Genomic DNA, 25,756 nt, shown 5'->3' with positions numbered 1-25,756 from the left:
TGTGATAGCAAAATTTGGACAGGATTCATGTTATGCTTATCAAAGCATTATTATGACTTCAGGTCTGATTTTAAAAGAAAATATTTAAATGGCTGATCAACAGCACAAGGCATTTACGCTTGTAGGTTTAGAGATGGAAATTTACTTATACTTTTTACTTTTTGGTGATGATGTCTGTGAAAATGATAAAATGAGTTTGTTTTAGAATATATCATAGTGAGATGAAAATATGTCATTTTAGAGTATCATAGAATATGAGTGTTTAAAAAAAAACCTAAGTATTTACTTCGAGCGTCTTTACTTATTGAACATTTGTTAATTATTTTTTAAAAGATTATATTTATATTTATTTGACAGAGGGAGAGACAGACACAGAAAGGGTACCAGAGGGAGAAGGAGGCTCCCCAACAAGCAGGGAGTCCAATGTGGGGCTTGATCCCAGGACGCCAGGATCCTGACTGGAGTGGAAGGCAGACGCCCAACTGACTGAGCCACCCAGGTGCCCCTTGAATATTTATTTTTAATGAGATGATTTATCATCAGAGAATGTGAAAAAATGTTCTTAGAATTTAAAAGAAATTTTAGGCATTCCAGCAAAATTCATTATTCAACTTTTGACATCTAAGAACAGATTCATAGACTTATACTTTAGTAAACACAAACAGAAGAGCAGAGAATGTCAATCCAGATTGATGTACTGATGATTTTAAGGATATAGGTGTTCAATATAAAATGGCTCTAGGCTTCAGGTTCCTTTTCAGCAAAATAGAGAAAAAAAAAATCTTGGCTTTTTTTCCCACCTTAAGAACCTAATCACGTTTCCTTTCGGGTGTGTAGTATTTCAAAAAATATGTAATTATACATGGAACACGCTATTAGAACGTTACCCACTACAACACTTTCTGGAAAATCTTATTTTTTTCCAAGGTCTATACAGAACTGTTATCACCAAATATCATAACTGTCTACAGGGAATATCCATGGAAACCAACTTATAAATACCAATGTATTATGAAACGAGAAAAAAATTACTAATAGAAGTGTTGAGAGGTATGTACTACCCAGTGGAATCCTGTGTTGGGCAAGGTCTGCCCTCTGACCATGGGAAGCTCTAATCCCATCAAGGAAAGCAAGTGTCTCCAAAGGAGATGTTATAATACCTTTTCCTAATTCTGTCACTTTCATAAAACTCTTCCAAAGTGCTCACTGGTAAATGAGGGAGGACTGCTGTCCTACAGGGCAAATCCTTTTTCTTATTTACTGCACAGCACAAATCACACCTCAAAAGGTCAGCCTTTAGAACATAAAAGTACATTTCATAATTTATTTTACAGAGGCTCCATCTGACTCTTCTGATAAGAAATATATCCCTTATCCCTTATCAGATAGAATACCAATCGGAGTGGTGCCAAGAAGGCACAATAGAATTGAGTCCAGCATAAAGAAAATTATTATTTTTATTTTTTTAAAAGATTTTATTTATTTATTTTGACAGAGAGAGAAAGAGAGATCACAAGTAGGCAGAGAGGCAGACAGAGAGAAAGGGGGAAGCAGGCTCCCCGCTGAGCAGAGAGCCCGATCGATCGATGCAGGGCTTGATCCCAGGACCCCGAGACCATGACCCGAGCTGAAGGCAGAGACCCGACCCACTGAGCCACCCGGGCGCCCCCATAAAGAAAATTCTTAATAAATGGAATACATTTTCATTATCTAACATCAATTCTATTACGATTTCTAAACTTTCTAGTTTTTTTATGCACCTGAGCTAATTTAAGTTACAACAAGGTTTCAAACAGCTAACAGAATGTTTACTATTTTGTTTGCTTTTTCAACCTTTTTCCGCTATACAGACTACGAGTACATCCGTGTGTGTATGTATTTACACATATGGGGATTATGCACACACATACATATGCACACAGACATATGTGTGTTTCTAAAGTCTAAAGATTTACAGTAAGGTTAGAAAAATAAAATTCTACTTATATTACTTTAATTTTTTATATTATCCCCAAGTAAGTATATATTTATTTTAACAATGTTTATTATCAATACATGCAATTAATCTCTTGAAATACTTTATTAACATACAACGTATTATTTGTTTCAGGGGTACAGGTCTGTGATTTATCAGTCTTACACAATTCACAGCACTCACCATAGTATATACTCTCCCAAAATCCATAACCTAACCACCCCATTCCTCCCACCCCCTCCCCCTCCAGCAACCCTCAGTTTGTTTCCTGAGATTAAGAGTCTTTTATGGTTTGTCTCTTTCTCTGGTTTTCTGTTGTTTCATTTTCCCCTCCCTTCCCCTATGATTTTCTGTCTTATTTCTCAAATTCCTCGTATCAGTGAGATCGTATGATAATTGTCTTTCTCTGATTGACTATTTCGCTTAGCATAATACCTTCTAGTTCCATCCAGTCCTTGCAAATGGCAAGATTTCATTTTTTTTTAAGATTTTATTTATTTATTTGAGAGAGAGAGAATGAGAGAGAGAGAGAGAGAGAGAGCATGAGAAGTGGGAGGGTCAGAGGGAGAAGCAGACTCCCTGCCGAGCAGGGACTCCAGGGTCTCCAGGGACCCCAGGATCATGACCTGAGCAGAAGGCAGTCACCCACCCAACTGAGCCACCCAGGTGTCCCTGAAATACTTTTAAAACATGAAAATATATGTAGACTCCAGAGACATAATTAGGTAAAGCTGGTATAAATTTTTTTGTAAAAAATTCACTTAGCAGTTTTGAAACAATAGATCTTCACTAGAGAACAAGATTATGTGGAACCCAAAATAAACTATTTAATGAAAATTAGTGATGTGTAGACATTAATTACATTTTCTGAAGCTTCAAATCTTGACAGAAGAAAAATAATTTAACCTCTTTAGTGGGGAATTTAGAATTTCAGAATTAGAGAAGCAAGTCATGCTGGTCATACTACATGTTAAAAGTATGAAAACTTTTTGACTTTCATGTTTTCTCTAGGGTCATCACTTCCATTTCCAATGACAAAAGATTTATGGATATATGGAATTATATTTTCCACAGAACCTGATTATAGATTGAGGCAAAATACATACAAACAAACTGGGGAGGGGGGGAAAGACTGTCCTTACTCAAGAAACAAAACAAAACAAGACCTTCATATGAGAGGAAACATTTCAGATTGTTCGGTGATTTGATCACTGTAATAAGTCCTGCTAAGGCGATTACTTCATATTTTGCGGCATGAAAAGGGAAATAAGAAATACTAGGCTTAGTGCCCACTTGGCTAAACCCACCTTCCTGGGCAATATCCTTAGGCAGGGTTTTTTGGACTTAGATTTTTTTTTTTTTAATTTTCCTCTTCTCACTTTTAAAATTTTTCCTTGTGCTCTGTATTTCTTTCTTTCCTTATCCTGCTAAAATTACCCTTTCAAGGTGCTTGAATATCCAGGATTCCTACTATAGCTTTTTAATATGTTCCCTTGCTACCAGAAAATTCAGCAATTTTTAACAGTTTCAAATGTATCACTCACTTCATTTCCTCTTTTGCTCCAGATGTTTTCTCTTAGAGTTCTCACTGACAGAAGAGGTAGGCTAGTTTTGTTTTCTTTCTTTCTTTTTTTTTCTTTTTTCCTTTCTCTTTTTGGTATTATCTCATCACTTCTATTCATGTATTCAGACATTTTTATCTACCTGTTTATTCCACCGTGCTTCCATTTCCCTCCCTGAAAATGCCAAGAATCAATCACGCATTTCACTTCTTAATTTTATTAATTTTATAGACAAACAAACAAGTAGTAAAGATAAAATTCAAGTGCCAAGTCATTCGGCAGAGTGAGAAAACTCTCATTAATATCACTTCAGTAATTTAATAAAACCAAAAAGAAATTAAACCTTTAGTTGAGAAACGTACCTGAAAAGCCGTGTTACTTATCACACATACAGGCAAAAATGAGGTTCAACCAGCAATTTATGTACTCCAGCTTCACATTACAGAGCTGTTCACATTTTCACTTAAATGTGAAAATACATACTTAAATGTCTTTAAAATACTGTACAGCATAGGACAATTCTAAAGATAAACTCAGAATATAAGCCCTTTGAAGGCAGGAACCTTATTTTTTCCTTCCTTCCGTCTTTCCTTCCTTCCTTCCTTCCCTCCTCCCTTCCTTCCTTCCTTTCTTTCTAAGTCATCGTGTCCCCAGAGTCTACCTACTGCATGACACTATGACATGAACTGTGACCCATCGAATTTGGTTGACACGAGAAATGAAGTACTTCAAATTAGAAAGGAAAATAAAAGAGAAAGCAGTCATGCTTCTTCAAACTAACCCCACCCCGAGCTTCAGGGATCTGATGAAACACAGACAACTTTCCATTCTACTTGTAGGCCTTTGGGCAACTGAGTAATTGTGGGCTACTCAGGGCTTTAGTCATTTGTGAACCTCAACCTGGGCGAGACAGCTATTTCACCAGATGGCAAATGTGACCACATTTCTTAGTACAGCAACTCCAGCAATAATATTCCTGTCATAGGTCAAGAACGTACTTTATATCACCAAGTTATGACTAATGGGTTCCAAGCACATACGGCAGGACATTTCATTGAATATACTTAGAAATTGCCTAGTGGCAATTTTTCAAATATTGAGCACGGAATCCTGTGTTTTAAAATGCTCAATATTTTGAAAGCTGATTGATTACGCCTCTTACTACCAATAACACTACCTCCACCACTTCAGCTGGCAAATTCTCACTAATCCTTCAGATTTCAGCAAAGTATGACCTCCTCAGAGAAGGTTTCTTTGAGTCCTGCAATGTTTTCACACAGCATGGTCCACACCACCACACCCATTACTACTTTGAATTATATTTTTGCACGCTTGCCCCCTTCTTTGTCAATGTTTTCTGAAAGCCAAGAATCTATTTAATAATCGCTCTAGTCTCAATATTTGGCACAGTATTTGAATCTTGAGGGATGGATGGATGGATGGATGGATGGATGGAGAGATGGACGGGTGGAGTTTGTAGATACATAATTTGCTAACATACATATTTATACAAATGTATGCAGACAGACTAGGCTAGCAAATAGTCATGATTACACATGTGGTACTGAAATATCCCTATGTAACTAATATTTATACTCTTGAAGATTTTTGTTTCCTTTTTTCTCTAATTCTGGCTATTCACAAATCAGCATGACTAGTTTTCTCAAAAATAACTGCAAGTGGTTTTTTAAAAAACGAGGACACTAGACTTTATTTAGGGTAGTAAAATAGATGTTACTTTCTATAAATCCATTATAATATTAATTGGCCTTCATTTTCTCACATGTTAACCATTACATGGTGAACACCTTGATTTACTATGTACACCTGGCACACTTGCTTAATACTGGTTACGCAACATGCTGTGTTTTAACTCTATGGTTTAAGTATCTTACTGTTCCTTTTTTTGGTAAGATTTATTTATTTATTTGAAAGAGAGAGAGAGAGAGTGTGCAGATGAGTGGAGGTAGGGGAAGAGGCAGAGGAGAGAGAGAATTCCAAGCAGACTTTCAGCTCCCCACTGAGCACGGAGCCCGGATGTACAGCTGGGTCCCAGGACCAAGGACCCTGAGATCATGACCTAAGTCGAAACCCAGTGTCGGCCGCTTAACGGACTGAGTCACCCAGGTGCCCCTTAACTGTTCCCTTTTTTCAAATCTGTCTCCAATTAGGGACATTTTCAGATCCTATGGGAAGATCAGCTAACTGAGGACATATATACCTCATCTTCAGGGATGTACCCTACTGAATAAACAACTGGAAAAGTAGTATTAATTACATATTCTCAAGTAAACTCAAACCTTATTTTTATTACCAATCATTCTCTCTAACTTAACAGTTCACCTTTTTCAAGGAAGTATCAAGCAAGACTGTAGATGGGTTTTACCCTCTGACTTTCCCCAACCTGATTAATGAATTACGACATAATCTATAACCCCTCTCCTTTCTCACACACAGCCCATCCTGCAAATCGTTAGTTCAAATATCTTTGCCTATTTCCAAATACTTTTTGTCTATTTCCTCTCTTCATACCACAATCTCACTATTTTAAGCTTCCATTAACAAATCCCAATTGTTCCAGTAGCCTTCCTGAAAGCCTCTCTAACCCCTCCCCTTCCCGCTCCTTCCACACACCACTTCCCCAGCCACTGTGTGGCTGCCCTACCTTAAAAGGACCTAACTTCTCACGCCACTTTCATAAAACATACACTGGCGTGCAAGCTGCATACACCCCATCCAAAACCATCTGTGGCTATTTGTTCTCTCCTCTCTGTCAAATCAGAATCTTGAGCACTATATTTTTTCATTTAAATGTACTACATTTAACTGTGCATTGTAGACTGGCACTGCGAGAGAGTGGTTCGTTTAAGACTGTCATTGAGAAATGGATCCCTGTTCCACATAACTCAATATTCAGATCAGATTCTTGTCATCTCGGCTACCGGCCACATTCTAGTGGTGAGTTCACGGAGGTCAAGGTCAGTTTTTGGTGGTCCCTGGGTGGCCCCCTTGCTGACCTTCTACCACACTGTCCATTTCCGTTTGGGCCTTCACACTCGGCATATGTACTGTATTCTTCACAATTCAGCGTTTGGTCTCCTCTTGCCTTCTTTCTTTCGAGCATAGGTATCTCTGGCTAGTTTAGATGTTACCTGAAGGTAAGGATTATGTCACTGCTCTGTCACTCGGGTCCCCTTACACTTGGTGGGGATTCAGTAAGCACGTATTAAATCTCTGATTACAGGACAGTAAACTCACATCACCTAACCGCAGCTGAGGCAACCGGAACACAATTAAACTTGAACTTTGCACCAATTGTAAAAGACCGGTGACCGTAAATTCATATTACCAGCAAACAGTTCTGGGACGGCCTTATGTGTTGTAAACCAGTAACTACTTTATTATCAAAATCATCAAACAGGAAGTAAATTGTTCATGTGATCATGACTGCATTACCTAATGATTTGTACTCTTTTACAAGATGTTATTTTTACTTAGTTTTATGAAGAACAGGAAAGACAGACGATGTTCTTTTTGTCTAGCAAATAATACAACAGCTAATAGAGACACTGATAATTCTATTTTTATAAAATAGTGTGAATTGGAGCAAAGATGTGAATACCATCTCTACTACTTACTAGCTCTGCATATTTGGACAATTTTTGTATCTCAGCCTGTACTTGTTTTCCTTTTTTTTTTTTTTTTTTTTAAGATTTGATGTATTTGAGGGAGCAAGTGAACATGAGCGAGGAGAGGGGCAGAGGGTGAGGAAAGAATCCCAAACAGACTTGGCCTGAGCACTGATCATGGATCCCGGTGCCCATATCGATGGGGCATTGATCTCAATGCAGGGCTCGATCTCAGGATCCTGATATCAGACCTGAGCCAAAACAAAGAGTTGGAAACTTAACTGACTGAGCCACCCAGGCGCCCTATTTTTTTCTTTGTAAAACAGGGATGATACCTTCTGCAAACAGGAGTGTTGAAAGATCAGAATTCAGATGAGTAACTAATCTAGTTCAGGGCTCGGCAAACAGGAGGTGCTCGATCAATGGTAGCATTTAACCCATGGCACCTATCTGCTGGTCTTCTCTACCTGCCTCGGAAATTGAGAGCATAAGAAAAGGAACACAGTCTTCACGCAACCTGCAGCTTTCTGGTCATCTTCCCCGCTCCCTTCTTTCTTTTTTCCTTCTCTTTTTCCTTCCTCTCTTCTTTCTTTTTTTCCTCCTTTTTCTCTCTTTCCCTTCTTTGCATGCTACATGGAAAACCTTGGGTAGATCTCTGAACCTTCCCTTTTCTCTTCTAAGAAATCCCTCCTATGAAAGTTCTTGAGACATATAAAGAAGTCTGTGAATTCTGCTAAGCTCAAAAGAGGAGTGTCATCATTTGCAGCATGATGTCCAACTATTATCAACATTTATTTGGAAGTTCTTAATCTAGACAAATAGTAAGTAAACTGTGATTAGAGAGATTTCTTCTCAAAATACCCTAGGAAAACATTCGGTGCAGGCCTCATTTCCACTGAGATTAACCTCAATGCCTCAGCAAAAACAGTGCCTACCACAATCCCATGAAATAATTTTAGAAGCAATAAATTATGACTAGTTCCATTTACATAAATATTTTGATATCATGAACTAGCTTGCTTATTCAAACTGACGGACTGAGATGGAGAGCTACAGATAGAAAGGTCAAGAAGTAGATGATGTTTTTGAAGTTAGTGAGTGGGGTTTCTGGTGAGAATGGAGTAGGGAGGTTAAATCAGCTGCCATATGGCAAAACGATCTGTGCATCTCAGCAGACGGGGAGCAAAGCATACTTGAGATTTGAAAATTTTTTCAAACATTTTTCAAGGGCTTGAAACAGCTATGGGGAATAACTTTTTGGAGAAAGAAAAATTTTGGGGGAATGAAGTTTTAAATGTATTGCATATAATGGTTAAGTTCTTTACTACTTCGTAACTATCAGCAGAATAGTGAATCAAAAACTTCTTGATTCCATTACTTTCAGGAATTCTTCATGGTCTTGAGTTATTCAATTAAGTTAAAAAATGACAAAAGAAGGGACTGTGTGCCTAATAGACTTCTAAGCAGTAAAATTTCTTCTCAAATTTAATTTAAAGGAAGGAGATTCTTAAAGCTCAAAATGGGAAGGAATGGGGCTGAATAATACATTACTGTGACATTACTCAATTCGAAAAGGTGTGGGGTGACAGGAAAATATTCAGGATCATGTTAAAGTAGTGGCATTTCCAGCTAATTGTTTTTACTAAAGTGATTACAATACGGAGTTCATCAGAACTTTAAGAATTTCCCATAAAACTAGAGTCAAATTAAAAACTGAATTTTAATTCAAAGGATCATGTACATATGAACAGTCTAAAAATATGAAGTTATTTTTTTCATAGAAACAGAACAGTTATAATATTATACTAAACTTTAAATTTTCTAAGAACTGTTATAAAACCACTACCTGTTTGGATAAAGGTAAAACAAATGTTAGTATCCCATATACTTTTGAATATTCTAAGGAAATAAATCTTTCAGTGTGGAAATGGCGTGAATCTTCATCTGGAACCCAACCTCCCATTTGGATTATAATTTATGAATGAAATTATTAAAAAGGCTAAGTAAGTTACCAAGGCCATATGGCCAATGGCAAATGTCAGAGCTGAATCTGAAACATGTCAGGTATTCCAAGATAGCGCTCTTCCTAGTAGATTAAACTCTCTCATATAAGTAAGTTGCCAACTCATCCTACCAAAAAACTAAGTGATCAGTACACTACATGGAGCAGAGCACAACTTGGAATTTCTCATCTCCCAAACTAGCAGTCCTAACGCTGTGCATACTGAAAAAATGCATTCAGGGTATTACCTTGATGTGTTGAGGGCAAATCTCCTTTCTTCGTGGTCTCCTCTTGGATATTAATAAGGGAATAAAAACATACACCTCTATATATACCAGTAACCTGAACATATCTATTGATAGAAGTTAAAGAAGGTTTATCTTATTCTGGGCAAGAGCGTTATTTCCATATCTACATAAAAATAAGCATCTCAGAAGATCACCTCCTATCTCCTCTGAATGGACGTTCACAAAGGCAAAGTTCACTCGATGGGGGCAGGAATCTTAGTCTCCTCCTTCCTCTTTGCCCACCTTTGAGTGAATATCTGTGACTGCACAGAGGTCTTGCCAATTGTTGTTAGGCCAGAAGCCAAGCATCTGTTATGACCAATACTGCATCAGTCTACTGGGACTCAAGATTATGCTGTAATATCTGCAGTAAAGACAGAACAGGAGATTATAGTCGTATCATTCCTTTTCCTGAAAACAGAAGTATAGATATGACCAACATTGCCAAGGAAATGGGAAGGTGGTCTTTAACTTTTATTCTGTACCTTCACATATGAATCAGATGCAATGAAATCTTTTAAGTTTCACTTAGAAAGATTTTCTTAAATATGTTAATCTAACCTTTGTTAATTACATAGCAAAACAACAATCCTTTTGTAAGTGTTAGACATTTTGGAGTCACTCCAGAAAAAACTTGGAGGGGAAGTCAAATAATAATTAGAAACAATTTCATCAAATAATTAAAAATAAATGCTAAGTTAGCACCTCCCTGTATTATAAAATGCAGAGGAGACAGCCTATTTAAAGACTGGCCTCTTTAGAAGGTAGGCTGTTTCACAAAGAGAGCTGGGATGTGAGCACATTTTAGGTCTCCAAGAGAGAGGGTCAGATGAATTGAAGGACATGTGTTATTTGAAAGTTCACACAGAAAGATAATGTTAATAACTTAATATTGGAGATACATCTGCACAAAACATGGAATAGCTGAGCAAAGAAAGGCAAGTGCAGAATTATACAGTATATTTAAGATTTGCACATGTAGAAATCCTTTATTGATGACTGGTGCTCTGTTGTTCTTGCTTAGTTTATCTCTTGGGTAACACTATATAGATAGGTAACTAGTTAGTTGGCTAGTGATATGGGTATTCCATTGGTCCTAGAAGTTGTCCTTGTTTAAGGCACTGTGCCAGACGGACGACTCAAACGAGAGCTCTCACCATCACCCCAACGGCAGCAACATTGCAATGGAAAGTAAAGCTGGCACAAAGAATGGCATTCCAATATTCCCAGATCTCCAGAGTGTATACTGTAAAACTCTTTCTAAATCAATGCAAGAAACGGGTATCTGGGCAACGATCAAGCAGAGAAGGTGGAAAAGGAAGACGAGAAAGAGAGGGAGGTTTGGGGAGCAGGAGAGGAGAGGATAAGATGCAGGGGGAAAAGGTAAAGGGCTAGTGAGAGAGAAGACACTGGGTGAGCCAGACATGAGTTTGGGAGTTACAGGATACATTCTTTCTCTACTTGAAATGTTGATTTTGAACATTTCAAAACATAAAACCAAAACATCTCATTAGCCAAGGGCAGAGTCCCTTGATCTCAGACTTGGTCATGTCCCCACCCTTCATTTTAAGCCCTCTTGGGAATGGCTTTTTTTTTTTTTTAAAGTTACAAAAGTAATTGCTACAGAGGTCAAAGGATAACAAAACTATAAATTATGGCATTGAGCTAACTGTACTCAAAGGAGTTGCTGGAAAGGGCAGTGGCAAAATGTTCACTCTGAAGAGAATTTGACTCTGTGGCCAGAAATGCAGGTAGGAAAACCAGTAAGTGTAAATCTGAAAACTGCACTTCAACTCCTAGTGGTTCTTCACCCGGAGAGTGGAGATGGTGATTTTTCTACCACCAGTACCTCTTCCTCTTTCTGGTAGAAAAAAATTAAACAGTTTTGCTTTCAGGGACCATTTCTCCACCAATCCCGGACCATCACTTGGCTTTGGGATGGGCACATGACCCAAATCTTGCCAAGCACAGTCATACGTGCTTGCTAATGCATGCTCTCTATATTAATTGGCCCAGGGATAGATACTTGGTTTAAACCAGGCCAATCAGAACTCCACTGAGAGCTTTTATAAGAAAAGTTCTTGTATCCTTCAAAGATGGCCAGTGCTAAAATTGTGGCACTTCTGTGGCTTTCTCTCCATTTTATGAAGACAGACTGATTGAAAATGGAGTCAGTCACAGGGAGCAAGCCTTTAGAGGCAGAGAAAAAGAGGCAGAGTTGATGGCATCATTCAGAACCTGGATAAAGCCTATCCCTGAAATGTTCGGTAACATAATCCAAATATTTCCTTTTTAAGTTGGTTACTTGTTTGTGGTTACTTGAAATTAAGAGTCTTAAACTTACACTTCCATGTATGAACCCTACCCTCTTTTGCCTTACACCACTACCTATTAGGGAAACTTAAGTTTTATTATGACACACCTGTCACAGAACTGTTAGTAATGTTCCTGGACATGGTGCAATATTCTGTATCATCTGTTCTTCTCAGAGGCCATGTAAACTTGGCCTAATCCTTGGAGAAAAGAGGAAAGCCACCTGTTTCTTCTCTATAATAAAACGACCATTTAACATTTTAAGTTTTTCCTTGGTTGCATTTAATATGAAAATTTCCAATGTCAGCAGTGTTGAAATTGGTCATTTTGTTTCTCCCAAAACTTGTGCCCTACAGCAAATAAGAAGGTATCTTCGAACTAAGAAGCACTGGGGTAGCTATAGATTTTCTTTGCCCATGTGTGCCTGGGCAGGCACCCTCCCACCCTCCTCAACCACACAGAGCTCCAGCAGTGAAGGCGGTTAGAGGAATGTTAAGAGAGGAACATACGTTTTCTGTCATTGGGCCAATGAGAAAATAATTAGGCAAAATGTAGGTCTGAGAGAACATGTAAACTGTAAATTTTTGTGTATGAGAAATAACAAAATTCCTCCTAATGATTCTAGTTGCCCTCAGATTCTCCTCCCATCAGTATTCTCGTCCTAAAACATAGACCAGTATATGACCTAGATCTGCAAAGTACCCCTTAGCTTCTGATACCATAAAGAAGAACAGAAGTGCAAATTCATCAGCTTTGTATTCAAAATTCCCCGAGTCTGAGCCTACCCACCATACAGCCTCTCCTGACCACACCTCCACCTCCTCTCAAGCTCCAGAGAAACTCATGGCTTACAAATGATTCCAGGCGTCTCAACTCTGACTCTATGTGGAGTGCTCATCCCTCATTACCACACTGATTATTTTATTCTAACTGGCTTTTACTGAGTACTTTTAGGGGTTTTCCAGCCACTGAAACCTTACCCATGCTTCAAGGCCACATACACACTGTATTTCCACACTTTCTGGATTATAACTAGTCTTTGTATGCTTGAGTGTTCACCTCCACAGCTCCCCCCAACGCTCTCTGCCCTTACTCCTTGAAAAGAAGTGATTTACTGAGGTAACCAACCTGCATGTGCTTTGGCATAGATGGGCCCCTAGCGTAGGTCCTGGGGATGAATAACAAATGCTCTAAGTCAACTGACCCCCCTTCCTCTTGGCAGTAGTTGTGGTAGGCATCCCACAAAGTGGCCAAAAAACATCTGTATCACCAGGCAAATCTTATCAACTCTTGTAGTAAGATTCCCACAGTGTACCTGACTTTTTGGTTGAACCTCTCTTTTTCTTGCCATCATGAATAGGACTGAAGTTCTACGTTACAGTTCAATACCCAGTTACTTGTTTTAGCGCCCAGTTCTGCACACTCAGGCTGGGAATTATGGAGGTAAGGAGCTTCATGTGACTCTAAGCACTAAAACTTAAGATTGCTTATGGCACTAGTAACTACTGGTGCCTTTCTGCTTTCTCAGTCATCTTAAGGTCTTCACGAAAACATTTTGCTTGGAAAATAAAATTCTTATGATACACTTATGGGTCTCTAAAGTCATCATCAGCTGAATCAATCATATTGCCTTCCTTTAACTTCAGCTGTATGGAGATGGAACTAACAAATATTTTTACACAGTTTTCATAGAACGATTGGTGCCTTAAAATGTTATCATTCATAGCTCATGCTGGCATTGTGAAATTGACATAAAGAATCTACACCATCCTGGAAAGTTAGATCTACTAGAGTGAAACACACAAAAAATGAGTATTTGAGTTTTTGGAGTCTGTAGGGCAGGGTAACTCCTGCATCCCAATTTCTCCACAATAAAATTAATAACATTTATTTATAGACTGTTGCTGGTAAGATACACAGTTAGGGTATGAACTAGAACATGGTCAACACAGCAATCCAAACATAACCAGTTACAGTAATGACTATACTCTGTGTTTATCATTCTGGAGTCGGTGGCATTTTATTTTAATTGCCTATTTACTTGTCTGTCTCTTTACCCAGACTGGGAGCTCCTTGGGGGCATGAGCCATCTCCTAATCACCGAGTCCCCTATTACCTCCCACAGCGTTCAAGAAGTGCTCCTTCAATGGAAGAGTACATAAATGAGCGAATAATGTCACATTAATTCTATCATAAATAGCAGGAAGGGAGGAAAATGCCAAAAAGATTTTTTTTTTAATTTAAAAAAACTAACAATTTGGGGGTGCCTGGGTGGCGTCTGACTCTTGATTTCGGCTCAGATCACAATGTCAGGGTCCTGGAATGGAGCCAAGCTTCTGGCTCTGTACTCAGCCGGGAATCTGCTAGAGATTTTGTCTCTCCCTCTTCCTCTTCCCCTCCCCCTTCCCCCTGCACGTGCACGCGTGCTCTCTCTCTCTCTCAAATAAATACATCTTTTTAAAAAAGCTAACAATTTTGATCATCTTAAATTCTAAATAATTAAAAAAAATAACTGGTTTATTTCATTTAGCATATTTAGCATTTCTGATATTAAAATTTTTCCAAATTGGATGGGTTATGACATTTTCTCCAGAAGAAACCCAGTCGTTTTGGTGAAGAAGAGGCACTATTTTAAATTGGGCAGACTGATTAACCAGTTTTTTTTAAATGTTGTCTGTCATGGTCCATCTCTTTGTAAAATTTTATGTAATGAGTAGGTTGTTTGCTTTAGAAGAATAAACAAAAAGAACTAAAAGAAAGAAGTTTTCCATTAGAAATGAGTCCTCCATTAGAAATGACACCATTCGTCATTAACATAAGAGCCACACACACAGATAGCACTGAAAGACAAGACATATTTAGGCATCCTTTACAACAAATCTCTGTCTCTCTCTCTGTCACAGACACAGACACACACACAAGCACACACACACACACTCTCATCTTCCCCTTCCTTATTCTACCTGATACTCTCCACCATACTGTCTGCATATCCTGTCAGTTTGTTAAAGCAGTAAAATCTAATTTGCACCTGAGTTGCTTTGCTCCTTGTAATAATATCAACCTTAAATAGCATAAAAACACAGCTCACTCTTACCACTTTCTTTATAAAAGAAAATCTGCAAAGCCCATAGTGCTATGGGGAACAAGTCAACCATCTTACCTGAGTCTGTCCCTTCTAAAGATACACTTAAAAGAGTGATTCAGATTTTCTGACTCTTCTGTGTTTCACACTTGAGAAAATTTAAAATGGGGTATTTTAAATTCTTAAAATGTCCTTGGATGGGGACACAATTTGTATTAATTCTACCATACTGTAATGGAGAAAAGCCAATGCTGCCATTAAAAAAAAAAAAAAAGAAAAAAAGAAACTTGAACTTGAGAGTACTAAGCCTTATTAAGGAAAAACCTTATTCTGCTTGCAATAGTCTACATTTCAGTAATATGGTGGATAAAATTAAGCAGAGAAACTCCTCTTGGTACATTTAAACTAAAATTGCTGAACAAATGACTGAAAAAAAAAAGACAACTGTTTTTAATGTCATTTTGAGCTGTCAAGAAAATAAGAGAATTCTTTGGAAGACAAATAAATAGAAGAAACCAAGATTTTGGTGAGGTAAATATGCTCTGGAATCCTGGGAGGATCGGCTGGGGGCTGGTGTGTAAGAGCAGGGGTTTAGGGCTTAGTAAGCCACAGGTGGTAAAGGAGAAGAAGCCTGGGGCTGGATCCTAACCCCATCCCTTCCCTCTCATCCCTGCTATGCATGTGTCTCCCTCTGTAAAATGTACCACTCGAGGGAAGACCATAAGGCTATGTCCACAATCTGATGACTGACTTCTCAAGAGCCACAAGATGGTGGAATGGTATCTCCAAGCTATTGAGAAAAAAATAAACATACAACTTCAAATCCTATACCCAGTCTGACTAACTTCTAAGAATGAAAGTGAAATAAAGAGATTTTCAAGTACAGAAGAACTGAGTACTTACTGTCAACAGGCTTTCACTTAAGAGACTTTTAAAGACTGTACTTAAGGAAGAAGTAAAATAATTCTACAAAAAAAGTTCTGAAAATGCAAGAAGAAATGGCTAGCACCAAAAGTAGACACACGGGTATAGCCAAAGCAACAGTGCTTATACAAAATAACAAAACAATGTCTTACTTGGGAAGTTATAAAATACAAAACTACAATCCTCAGTAACTACGCCACATAGCAATCAAGAGTGGGAGGCAGCTATAGAAAGAACCAAACCAGCTTGGACGGTAAGAATGAAATCATCTACCCCACCCAGTTAACTATTTACAGTAACATGATTATTACTATTTTATTGTCTTCATTATTGCCTGGGCAATATGGTTTACTGTTCATTACAGGAACTGCCCTAAAGAGCCATTAAGTCCTTCACCTAAAAACAGCAAGAGTTCACTACCCAGAACCACTGAACTCACCACCTGCAAATCCTTGCCTTATTTCAACAGATTCTGAACTATTATATCGTAAGCCTTTCCCAAACCTAATCAGATCACCACACTCAAAGATCCATTTGAAACCAAGTTCAAATTCTCAACAAAATCTGGTTTTGCTTTTCCTCCCCAGACACTATTACATCTGTGGAGGTGGCCTTCTCTGTCATTATGGTAAGCAATAAACAGCTCTGCCTTATCAACCAAGTGCGGTGATATCTGGGGAGTGAGCATTCCACAGCAGTTAACATGTTCTCGGGGAATTTTATATTTGGGGGATGGAGGTAAACACTGACTAGCTTTAGATATTAAGTTAAGTAGGCATTTCAAAGGTAGCCATTTCTAAAAGGACAATTGATGTATACTTTCTAAAATCATAGAAAAGAAAAATGGAAGGAGAAGACAAACTAAATGAATGCAAGAAAGGAAACTGAAGACAGAGAAAAATGAGGACAGATGACAGGTACAAAATAAATGGTAACACTGAATCCAAAATTATATACATAATAAGATTCAATATACTAGATTAAATTCCCAAGTAAAATATTAAGTTTTTTTACTGAATTTTTTAATGCTACTCATGTTCCCTTCATAAAAGAAAACCAAAACACACACAGACACACATGCACAAAGAAGGGCATAGGAAAGTTGAAAGTAAAAGAATGGAAAGAATGCGGGGCCAACAGTAATCACAATTACCCGATGCAGCTTTAATAATATGAGGCATGACATACTTTTTAAAGAAGATTTATGTATTTATTTTAGTGGGAGGAAGGGCAGAGGAAAAGAGAATCCCAAGTGGACTCCCCACTGAACATGGAGCCCAACGCAGGGCTGGATCTCATGACACTGAGGTCAGGACCTGAGCTGAAACCAAGAGTCCTTCACTTAACCAACTGCACCACCTAGGTGCCCCAAGGCATAACATACCTTCAAGCAAAAACAAAACATTACTAAAGATTAAATGAGGTCAGATCTCTGAACTTTTGTGCACCAATTAACAATTTAAAAACATATAAAGAAGGGCGCCTGGGTGGCTCAGTGGCTTAAGTATCTGACTTTGGCTGAGGTCAAGGTCTCAGGGTCCTGGGATTGAGCCTCTCATTGGGCTCCCTGCTCAGCAGAGTCTGTTTCTCCCTCTCCCTCCACCCTGCCCCTGCTAGGGCGCATGCACGCGTGTGCTCGTGCTCACTCACTCTCTCTCTCTCTCTCTCAAATAAAATCTTGAAAAGAAAGCAAAAAATGATAGGGCCTACAAGGTGAAACTGACAAGTGTATTTATTTTCTATCCGAAGAATTTAATACCTTTACGTAATTGATACATCAAAAAAAAATATCAGGAAAAAAAATCAGGAAAGATCCTGATGTTGTGATCAGCACAACCATACAAATTGATATAATGGACATATATAGACTTGCACCCAGCAATTGAAAAATATAATCTCTTTTCAAGTACACTTGAAAAACATAAAAATATGAAGCAAATAAAGTGAAGACTTTAATTTTAAACAATCACAAACAGGCCATATATATATTTTTTTTTACCTAGAATATAGTGAATTCAGAAATCTACAATAAAAAATGCATTTAAAAACCTTATACATTTATATGGAAATGGACAATACTCTTCTTCTTCTGTATAACTATGGTTTAAAAGAAGCAAACAATGAATATTATAAACATCTTCAAATGGACAAAAATAAAAATACCACATTATCAAAACTCGTAGGAGGAATGTGAAACAGGATTGAGAAATCAAATGCACAGCACTGATGACACAATAACCTGTTATTACCAGCAATCAGAAGTGTCCATCACCTAGAGAACATTCTGGCCAAAATATTTAAGCAGGACCTAATTATGAAGACATATTCAGATACATTGACACTGGGAGGTTCTACAGAGCAAATAGCCTGGACTGTTCAAAAATAACAATACCATAAAAGCCAGGAAAGGGCAAGGCAAGCGTTATAATAACCAAATGCAATATATAATCAATGATTTGTCACTGAATAAAACATAGAAAGTAGAAAGAAAATAAGGAAGTGGTAACATTTCGGTATGGGGGAAACAATGAAAAGTCAACTATACATATTAATACTAAATTTCTTGCATGTGAAAGAGGTATTGAAATTACATAGGGAATAGCCTTGTTCTTAGGTCATTTATTGTGAAGTATAAACTGTCATTGTATCTGTAACTTCTTTTTAAATGCAGAAATTAAAGGAATAAAAAATTTTTCCCAAAGGGGAAAAATGCCTCTTAGCAAAGTAAAAAAGGAAGTACTTGAAATAATAAAGAAAAAAAAAAAACTCCATTAATCATCATACTCAATACTGGTATATTAAGAGCAAACCCTTTATTCTCACAGGCCAAATATGGAACAGTTCCAACTACCAAGTAAATAATGATTAGCACTAGATTACAACACAAAGAATAAAATAAATATCCATGAGTCTATACTGATATAATGATGGAAGCAAGGAGGAAGGAAGGAAGGAAGGAAGGAAAGTGAAGGCACAAATTTTCTTTACTAAAAAATTCCAAATTTTATATATATATAATATATAGATAGATTGATATATATATAGATATATCTATATATCTAGATATATCTATCTATATATATATCTAGATATACAGATATATATATAGATAGATATATGGAGATATATATATATAGATATATAGATATATATCTCCCCCATCCAGAAGGTGAAACTTTTAAAAAAAATTTTTACTTATTTATTTGAGGGAAAGAGAGAGAGGGAGATAAAGAGAGCAAGCCAGTGCATGAGCAGGGAGAGGGGCAGAAGGAGAGGGAGAAGAAGGCTCCCCAGTGAGCCGGGAGCCTGACACAAGTCTTGATCCAAGCACCCAGAGACCGTGACCCAAGTGGAAGGCAAACACTTTAACCAACTGAGCCACCCAGGTGTCCCAGACGGGTGGAACTGAATCACTGCCCCCTTCAGTGTGGGCTGGACTTAGTTACAGGCCTCCAGTTAGTAGCTAGTGAAAGGGTATTTTCTCACCAGAGGAGCAGCTCACCCTCCGTGATCAAGGTTAACACCACCAGTGATCGGAGAGGTGGCTAGGATGTACCCTCCAATATAATCTGAGGAGAAGGGCCTATCATCGATTTGGAATCCTTCCCTAAAATTTGTAACCTCAGTGTAATCAAGAGAAAAGATCCGAAAAACCTAAATTAAGAGCCATTCTACAAACTACTTGACAAATACTCTTCAACACTGTCAAGGTCATGAAACACAAGGAAAGAGAGAGCCTGTCACAGATTGGAGGAGCCTGAGCCCTAACTGCAATACGCTTATCCTGGAAAGAATCCTAAAACAAATAAAGGACATAAAGTGGGAAAACTCCGGACATCTGAATCAAGTCTGTAGTTTGGTTAATAGTCTTGCATGCAGGTCAAGTAATGTTTAGTTACACAAATGTAACACAGTTATGTAAGACCTTAACACTGGAGGAAACTTGGTTAAGAGTAGATGGAAACTCTCTGTACTATCTTTCCAACATTCTGCAAATCTAAAGTTATTCCAAATTTCAAAGTTTATTTTTTTTGAAAAGCAAACTCTAAAATCAGAAAGAAGACAGGGATACCTACAAATACAATCAACTGCTTAAAAAGAGATGGAAAAGAAAGAGTAAAGGAACTGAAAAGAAGAAAGAAATCTTTTCCCAAATCATATGATTTTTTGCATAAATCCAAAATAATTCCCAGAACAATTATGAAAATAAATAAAAGAGCTGATAGCAAGTTTGCCAGATAGGAGATCAATACTAAAAATTGATTACATTTCTATATGCCAGCAATATACAATTAGAAATGTACTTTTCAAGAAAGAATTTTAGCAAATCTATAAACATGTAGAAATAAATCTAAATAATTATGCATAACATCTCTGAAAAGGACATTTGAAAAATGTATAGTCAATAAAGAGGACCCCAGTAAATGGAGAAACATAAAATTCTCCAAGATGAAACTTATTTCTATTAAGATATCAGTTCTCTTCAAAATAATATATATATATATATATATATATATATATATATATATATATATATATATATATATCTCCAGTGCTATCACAATAAAAACCACAACAGGAGTTTTCAAGGAATCTGACAACCTATTTCTAAAAAATAAAAATAGCAAGGATGCTCCAAAAGGAGAAGAAAATGAGGTGAGACCGCCCTATCCCACAGCTTCTATGTAGATGCTATGTAATTAAGACAGTGTTATTTTGGTTTTATAGGTAAGGACACAATCAGAGAAGTGGAGTAGTGGCCCTAGATCTCATTCATATTTTATACCTAAACAAAGGCTACAGCCCATTTTTCCTAACACGCATGTAGACAGTTTTTCACCAGACTATTCTGCACCTCCTGTATCATTTTCATAAGCAATATTCCATTGTCTTGTTAAAACTTATGAAGGCTTTAAGATTTTGCCCTCCTTTCAAATGAGCATATTAGCTACCACAGTTTCGTGCGTGTTGATCAGAGACAGGAGTCTCCTGGGTTAGAGACATCAGCCCTTGTGCCTCTTGCCCTAGTTCCTGCTTCTGCAGGTCAATTCCAAGAGGGCCACTGAACACCCGCCCATCTAGTGGGTTGTGTTACACAGAGGCATTATATGTATGTGTGTATGCATATGCAGTTATGTGTGTATGTGTGTAATGTGTATTAGTAGTTAAATAAGAAAAATTAAAAGATCATCCAGCATGCCTCACCTAACTTGTGACTGAGCTTCACTCAGCATTAGACTCGACCTAAGAAAGGTGACACTTGCGATATTTCTGAACTCCCTCCCCTTTGTTCCTCCCTGACTACATCTTCTTCTTGCCTTTGCAAATTGTTGTCCTGAGTTTTCTTAGTCTCATCTCCTGTTTCACCACATGCACATTTCCCTATAAACAGTAAATTGTTGTGTTTTGGGGTTTTTTTTGCCTGTTTTGAAATCTAGATCAGTGGGATAATACTGTATGTGAACTGAACAATATAATGTTTTAAAGTCAGTTCATGTCAGTGCAGATAGCTTAGATCATTTGTTTTCCATGATGCATAGTATTCCATTGAATAAAGAGTCAACTTTTTTTTGGTATGTTCTACTCGATCAATGTTTGGCTTATTCTCCTTGTCCAAAGGTACAAGAAAAAAAATTTTTGAGTCTATATCTAAGAATCATATTGCTATCTTAACACATTTTTCTTTTCAACTTTATTAGGTAGAGTTAAATTGATTTTAAAGGTGACCAATTTACACTTCTATCAACAATATGCAAAAATTTCTGTTGTACCACATTGCTAGCAACCTTTTGGTTGTCATTCTTTTAATTTCTGGTGGTATGGTTAGTGTAAAATTGTACCTCGATATTAATTTTTTTAAAGATTTTATTTATTTATTTGACAGACAGAGATCACAAGTAGGCAGAGAGGAAAGAAGAGAGAGAGGAGGAAGCAGGCTCCCCGCTGAGCAGGGAGTCTGATGTGGGGCTCCATCCCAGGACCCTCGGATCATGACCTGAGCCAAAGGCAGAGACTTTAACCCACTGAGCCACCCAGGCACCCCATTGATATTAACTTTTATTTGCGTATCCTGATTACTAATGAAATTTTCATATTATCACTGGCTTCTCATGTTTCCTCTTCTGTGAAATGTCTCCTCATGTCTTTTGCCCAGTTTTTATTAAGACTGTTTGGCTATTAAATTTTGCTTTTCGTATTTAAGTCTTTGATTCACCTGTAATTATTTTTTGTTTATGGTGTGAGGTTTTTCATTAGGATTTTCCCAGCATCATGTACTGAATCATGTACACTTTCCCCTAGTGATGTGCAAAGCCAGCTAATTTGTAATCAGACTTCTGCATATGATATGGTCTGTTCTATGGCCTCTCTTCTGTTCTTTTGTTCAGTTGCGTCCATCTGTGTTATAAAATGAAGGGTTGAGTAACAGAGTCTCTAAAGACAGCTAGGATAGCTTCCAGTTTTCAAAGTCAAAGATCACAAATGTAAGGGGAAAAAAAATGAAATGCATAGTCACAGAAAGAAGAAATGTGAAAAAAAGTCATTATACAAATGTTAAAGATACAAACTGTGATGACAGCAAGTACAAAGTTTATTTCATCTGTATTGAAATATTTATCTGTAATATACCATAAAGTGAAAATTCTCTTTTAACTTGTATATCAAAGAGAAAACAACCCCACAAATAAGCTCAACTAAAATATTTTCATGATATACAAATGCCATTGAAGTGAAAAGTCTTCAATAAGACCACCCAACCTTGACAAGTGTATTCACATAGGATTTAAAGAGTAATATTTGTATGACATACAGTAGGTGGTCTTTTGCATGGGTGAAATACTCCAGCTGACTTTGGTTCATGAATGCTTCTGGAAGAATTATGATGGATTTCTACCTGGCACACCATAATGTTAGCCTAAACTAATTCTGCTTTCAGAATTGCATTTCTTCTTTGTGATGAAGTACCCAAATTCCTTTAATCCTATGTGTGTGTGTGTGTGTGTGTGTGTGTGTGCGCGCATCCATATGTGTGTCTAGGTAGTATGTACCCATGAATACTACTTTTTCTTTTAAATACTTATTGTTTATTTTATTTACTTGGCTATCAGGAAGCTTAAATGTAAAATTTTTAGCGCTAATCATAACTTAGGTTTTCTGGCACAACTACATTCCTTTATTTGGCTTTTCTTTCTCTATCCCTTATTTCAAATAATTTTATTCTCTATGTACTCTGTGCCATAAATTACCTTGAATTATTTTCATCAGTAGATAAAACTGATGAATGCATACATACAGTACGTGTCTTCTGATTTTAAAAGAAACATAGCTTAAATAAGGTTGCAAATTTCTTGGATCATCAGAAAAACATAACAGAACAAAAGATGCCATTTAAAATCACATCATTAAAATGAAGCAACTCGAAAGACTTTATACAACAGTTACACTCTGTTTGAATTTCAAGTATGATAACTTACTTGCATATGTCATCTTCTGGGTCTTCAAGCCCAAATCTTTCATCAAATGTAAGTTGTATCCATACATTTTCCTCAGCTGCTACCAGTCTCCATACCAAGACCATATTTCTTGGGTAAGTATGAGGAAATCTTGGGCTGTGAATACTTCCATTAGTAGACACAGTAATGATTCTCTCATGCTGGGGATCTTGTACTCCTAAAGCAAAAATATAGCAAGAGACATACATTTAGCACCGATATCTAAAAAAATGACAGGCTTCAAAATACATGTTTTTTTTAAATCGTCAATATTTTAACTCAAACAAGTGTTGGGTATTCCTCATATGATATAAACCAAGTGCCACTCTTTTCAGAACTCACGCAGAAAAAAAGGATTATTTTAACATGATTGAATAAAAACCTTTGTGCATTTATACTCAAAAGAGCATAACCCATTAGTCTTCTTAATTACTGGAATGCCAAACTACCACCCATGGATTCCCCAAATCACAATAAAGCTGACTTAACATACAAATCTCCAAGAATGAATAAAAGATAAGTCATATTAAAATAAAAGGAAACTCCCATATAACTCTATTTTTAAAAATACAAATAGTGAATTTTCCCCCATTCTTTAGCAGCAACCTCAGCAACTTTTCACTGAGTGTTTGTTACTCACATCACATTATTCCACATTAATACAATGTAATTTAAGCATATTGTTCCAGGGGCGCTGGGTGGCTAAGTTAGGTCCAGCCTCCAACTCTTGATTCTGGCATGAGCTCGAGCCCCTGTGGGGCCCCATGCTCAGTGGGGGTCTGTTCATCTCTCTCTGACTGATCCTCTCCCTGATAGTGCTTCCTCTACCTCTCTCTCTCTTTTTCTCTCAAATAAATAAAATCTAAAAAAAAGAATGCTGCTCTAAGGAACTTCTAGAACTTAAAAGACTGAATATCAAGGGTCATGTATTAGTTAGAAGGTTATTTGGGTTAAAGAATAACCTGTTTAACTGTTAAAAAATAATTTTAATAAGTTGCAGTTATGAGTCTTAAAGCAACTTTTTCATTCACTTAACCTTGTCTATTTCAACAATCTGGTAAGTATTATTTTATATGGTCTAACTTATAATTAAGAAGACAAGAGTAGGGGCACCTGGGTGGCTCAGTGGGTTAAAGACTCTGCCTTCGGCTCAGGTCGTGATCCCAGAGTCCTGGGATCAAGCCCCGCATCCAGCTCTGCTCAACCGGGAGCCTGCTTCCTCCTCTCTCTCTGCCTGCCTCTCTGCCTACTTGTGATCTCTGTCTGTCAAATAAATAAATAAAATCTTTAAAAAAAAAAAAAAAGAAGACAGAGTAAAGACAAATTTAAGTTCCTTTGAATATACACAGTACACATTATGAGATATATCATCACATTAGTAATTATGTGTTAATGTCTACAGAATTTTTAAAATTCAGTAATTTAATGTTGCCATTTTTCTCAATGCCTGAATTTGTCCTCAGCCACAAGTAACCTATTCAGAAACACGTTCTCTCTCAGTGGATGCCAATATTTAATACTGCTATTGGTTATATTAACTTATATGAAATAATCTACTTCTTTTATGCACACAATTTAGCACTACTAGGTCTCCAAAGAACAAAGAAGTATCTATCAAGTTAGATGAATTCTTGTCTATACTGACAAATTTTCTTTTAAAAACGATGAAAATTTACTGTTATATTAAGTTAATTACCTGTTTTCAGAGATTTCCTTTAAAACTGAGATATTCCGCACCTTCTAAATTTTCTTCCAATAACCTTGATATTTCAAAGGTGTTTATAGCAGCAGTTTGTATCAAAAGTCCTTCTCATTTTTTTAAAAGATTTTATTTATTTAATTCACAGAGAGAGACAGTGAGAGACAGAACACAAGTGGGAAGAGTGGGAGAGGGAGAAGCAGGCTTCTCACTGAGCAGGGAGCCCGATGCGGGACTCCATCCCAGGACCCTGGAATCATGACCTGAGCCAAGGCAGACGCTTAACGACTGAGCCACCTAGGCACCCAAAAGTCCTTCTCATTTTGACAACTAATACTTTTTAATGAATCAATTTTTCCAATTAGATTTATTAAAATTTATCATTTGCCCCATTTTGTCTAAAAAATGCCTTATATAATCCAAGCATTCTACAAATATAGCACTGTTTACTTTCTCATACAACTACAAAACTACATAGCTATTAAAAGATTTGAATTCTATTTTTACAACCAGCCAAAAAAACTCATTGCTAAAATGTATATACTTAAATTTTGTTTACATCTTTTTTTCCCCTTTATAATCCACAATTCCATTAAACTATAATTAAACATAATTTAAAGACTGATCATCTAGGCCTTCTTTGTGGTAAAGGAATTGTAAATTTCCTTTTAAGTTAAATTGCTGCCCCCAAATTTTGTCTTTAAATCCAGTGAGGTTTGCCACCAAACACATATGATTTACACATGATTGTCAAAGTTTTATGTAAATCTCAAACAACTAGGCCTATAAT

At 37.0% G+C, this 25,756-nt stretch overlaps 1 protein-coding gene across 2 annotated transcripts in view; it reads right to left on the bottom strand.

Annotated features, from left to right (window-relative positions):
* PDGFC (platelet derived growth factor C) overlaps positions 1-25,756 on the bottom strand; it is a 197,607-nt gene that overhangs the window by 64,375 nt on the left and 107,476 nt on the right. For both annotated transcript variants that reach the window (XM_080797080.1, XM_080797081.1), the window contains one exon: positions 23,250-23,445. In XM_080797080.1, the coding sequence (XP_080653206.1) occupies positions 23,250-23,445 (196 nt within the window). The remainder of the gene's footprint in view (positions 1-23,249; positions 23,446-25,756) is intronic.

This window comes from Martes martes, assembly GCF_963455335.1.
Source record: "Martes martes genome assembly, chromosome: 2".
NCBI classification, from domain to species: Eukaryota; Metazoa; Chordata; class Mammalia; order Carnivora; family Mustelidae; genus Martes; species Martes martes.
Note: the sequence above shows the minus strand (reverse complement) of the source record. Positions and strands in the feature narration are given on the sequence as shown.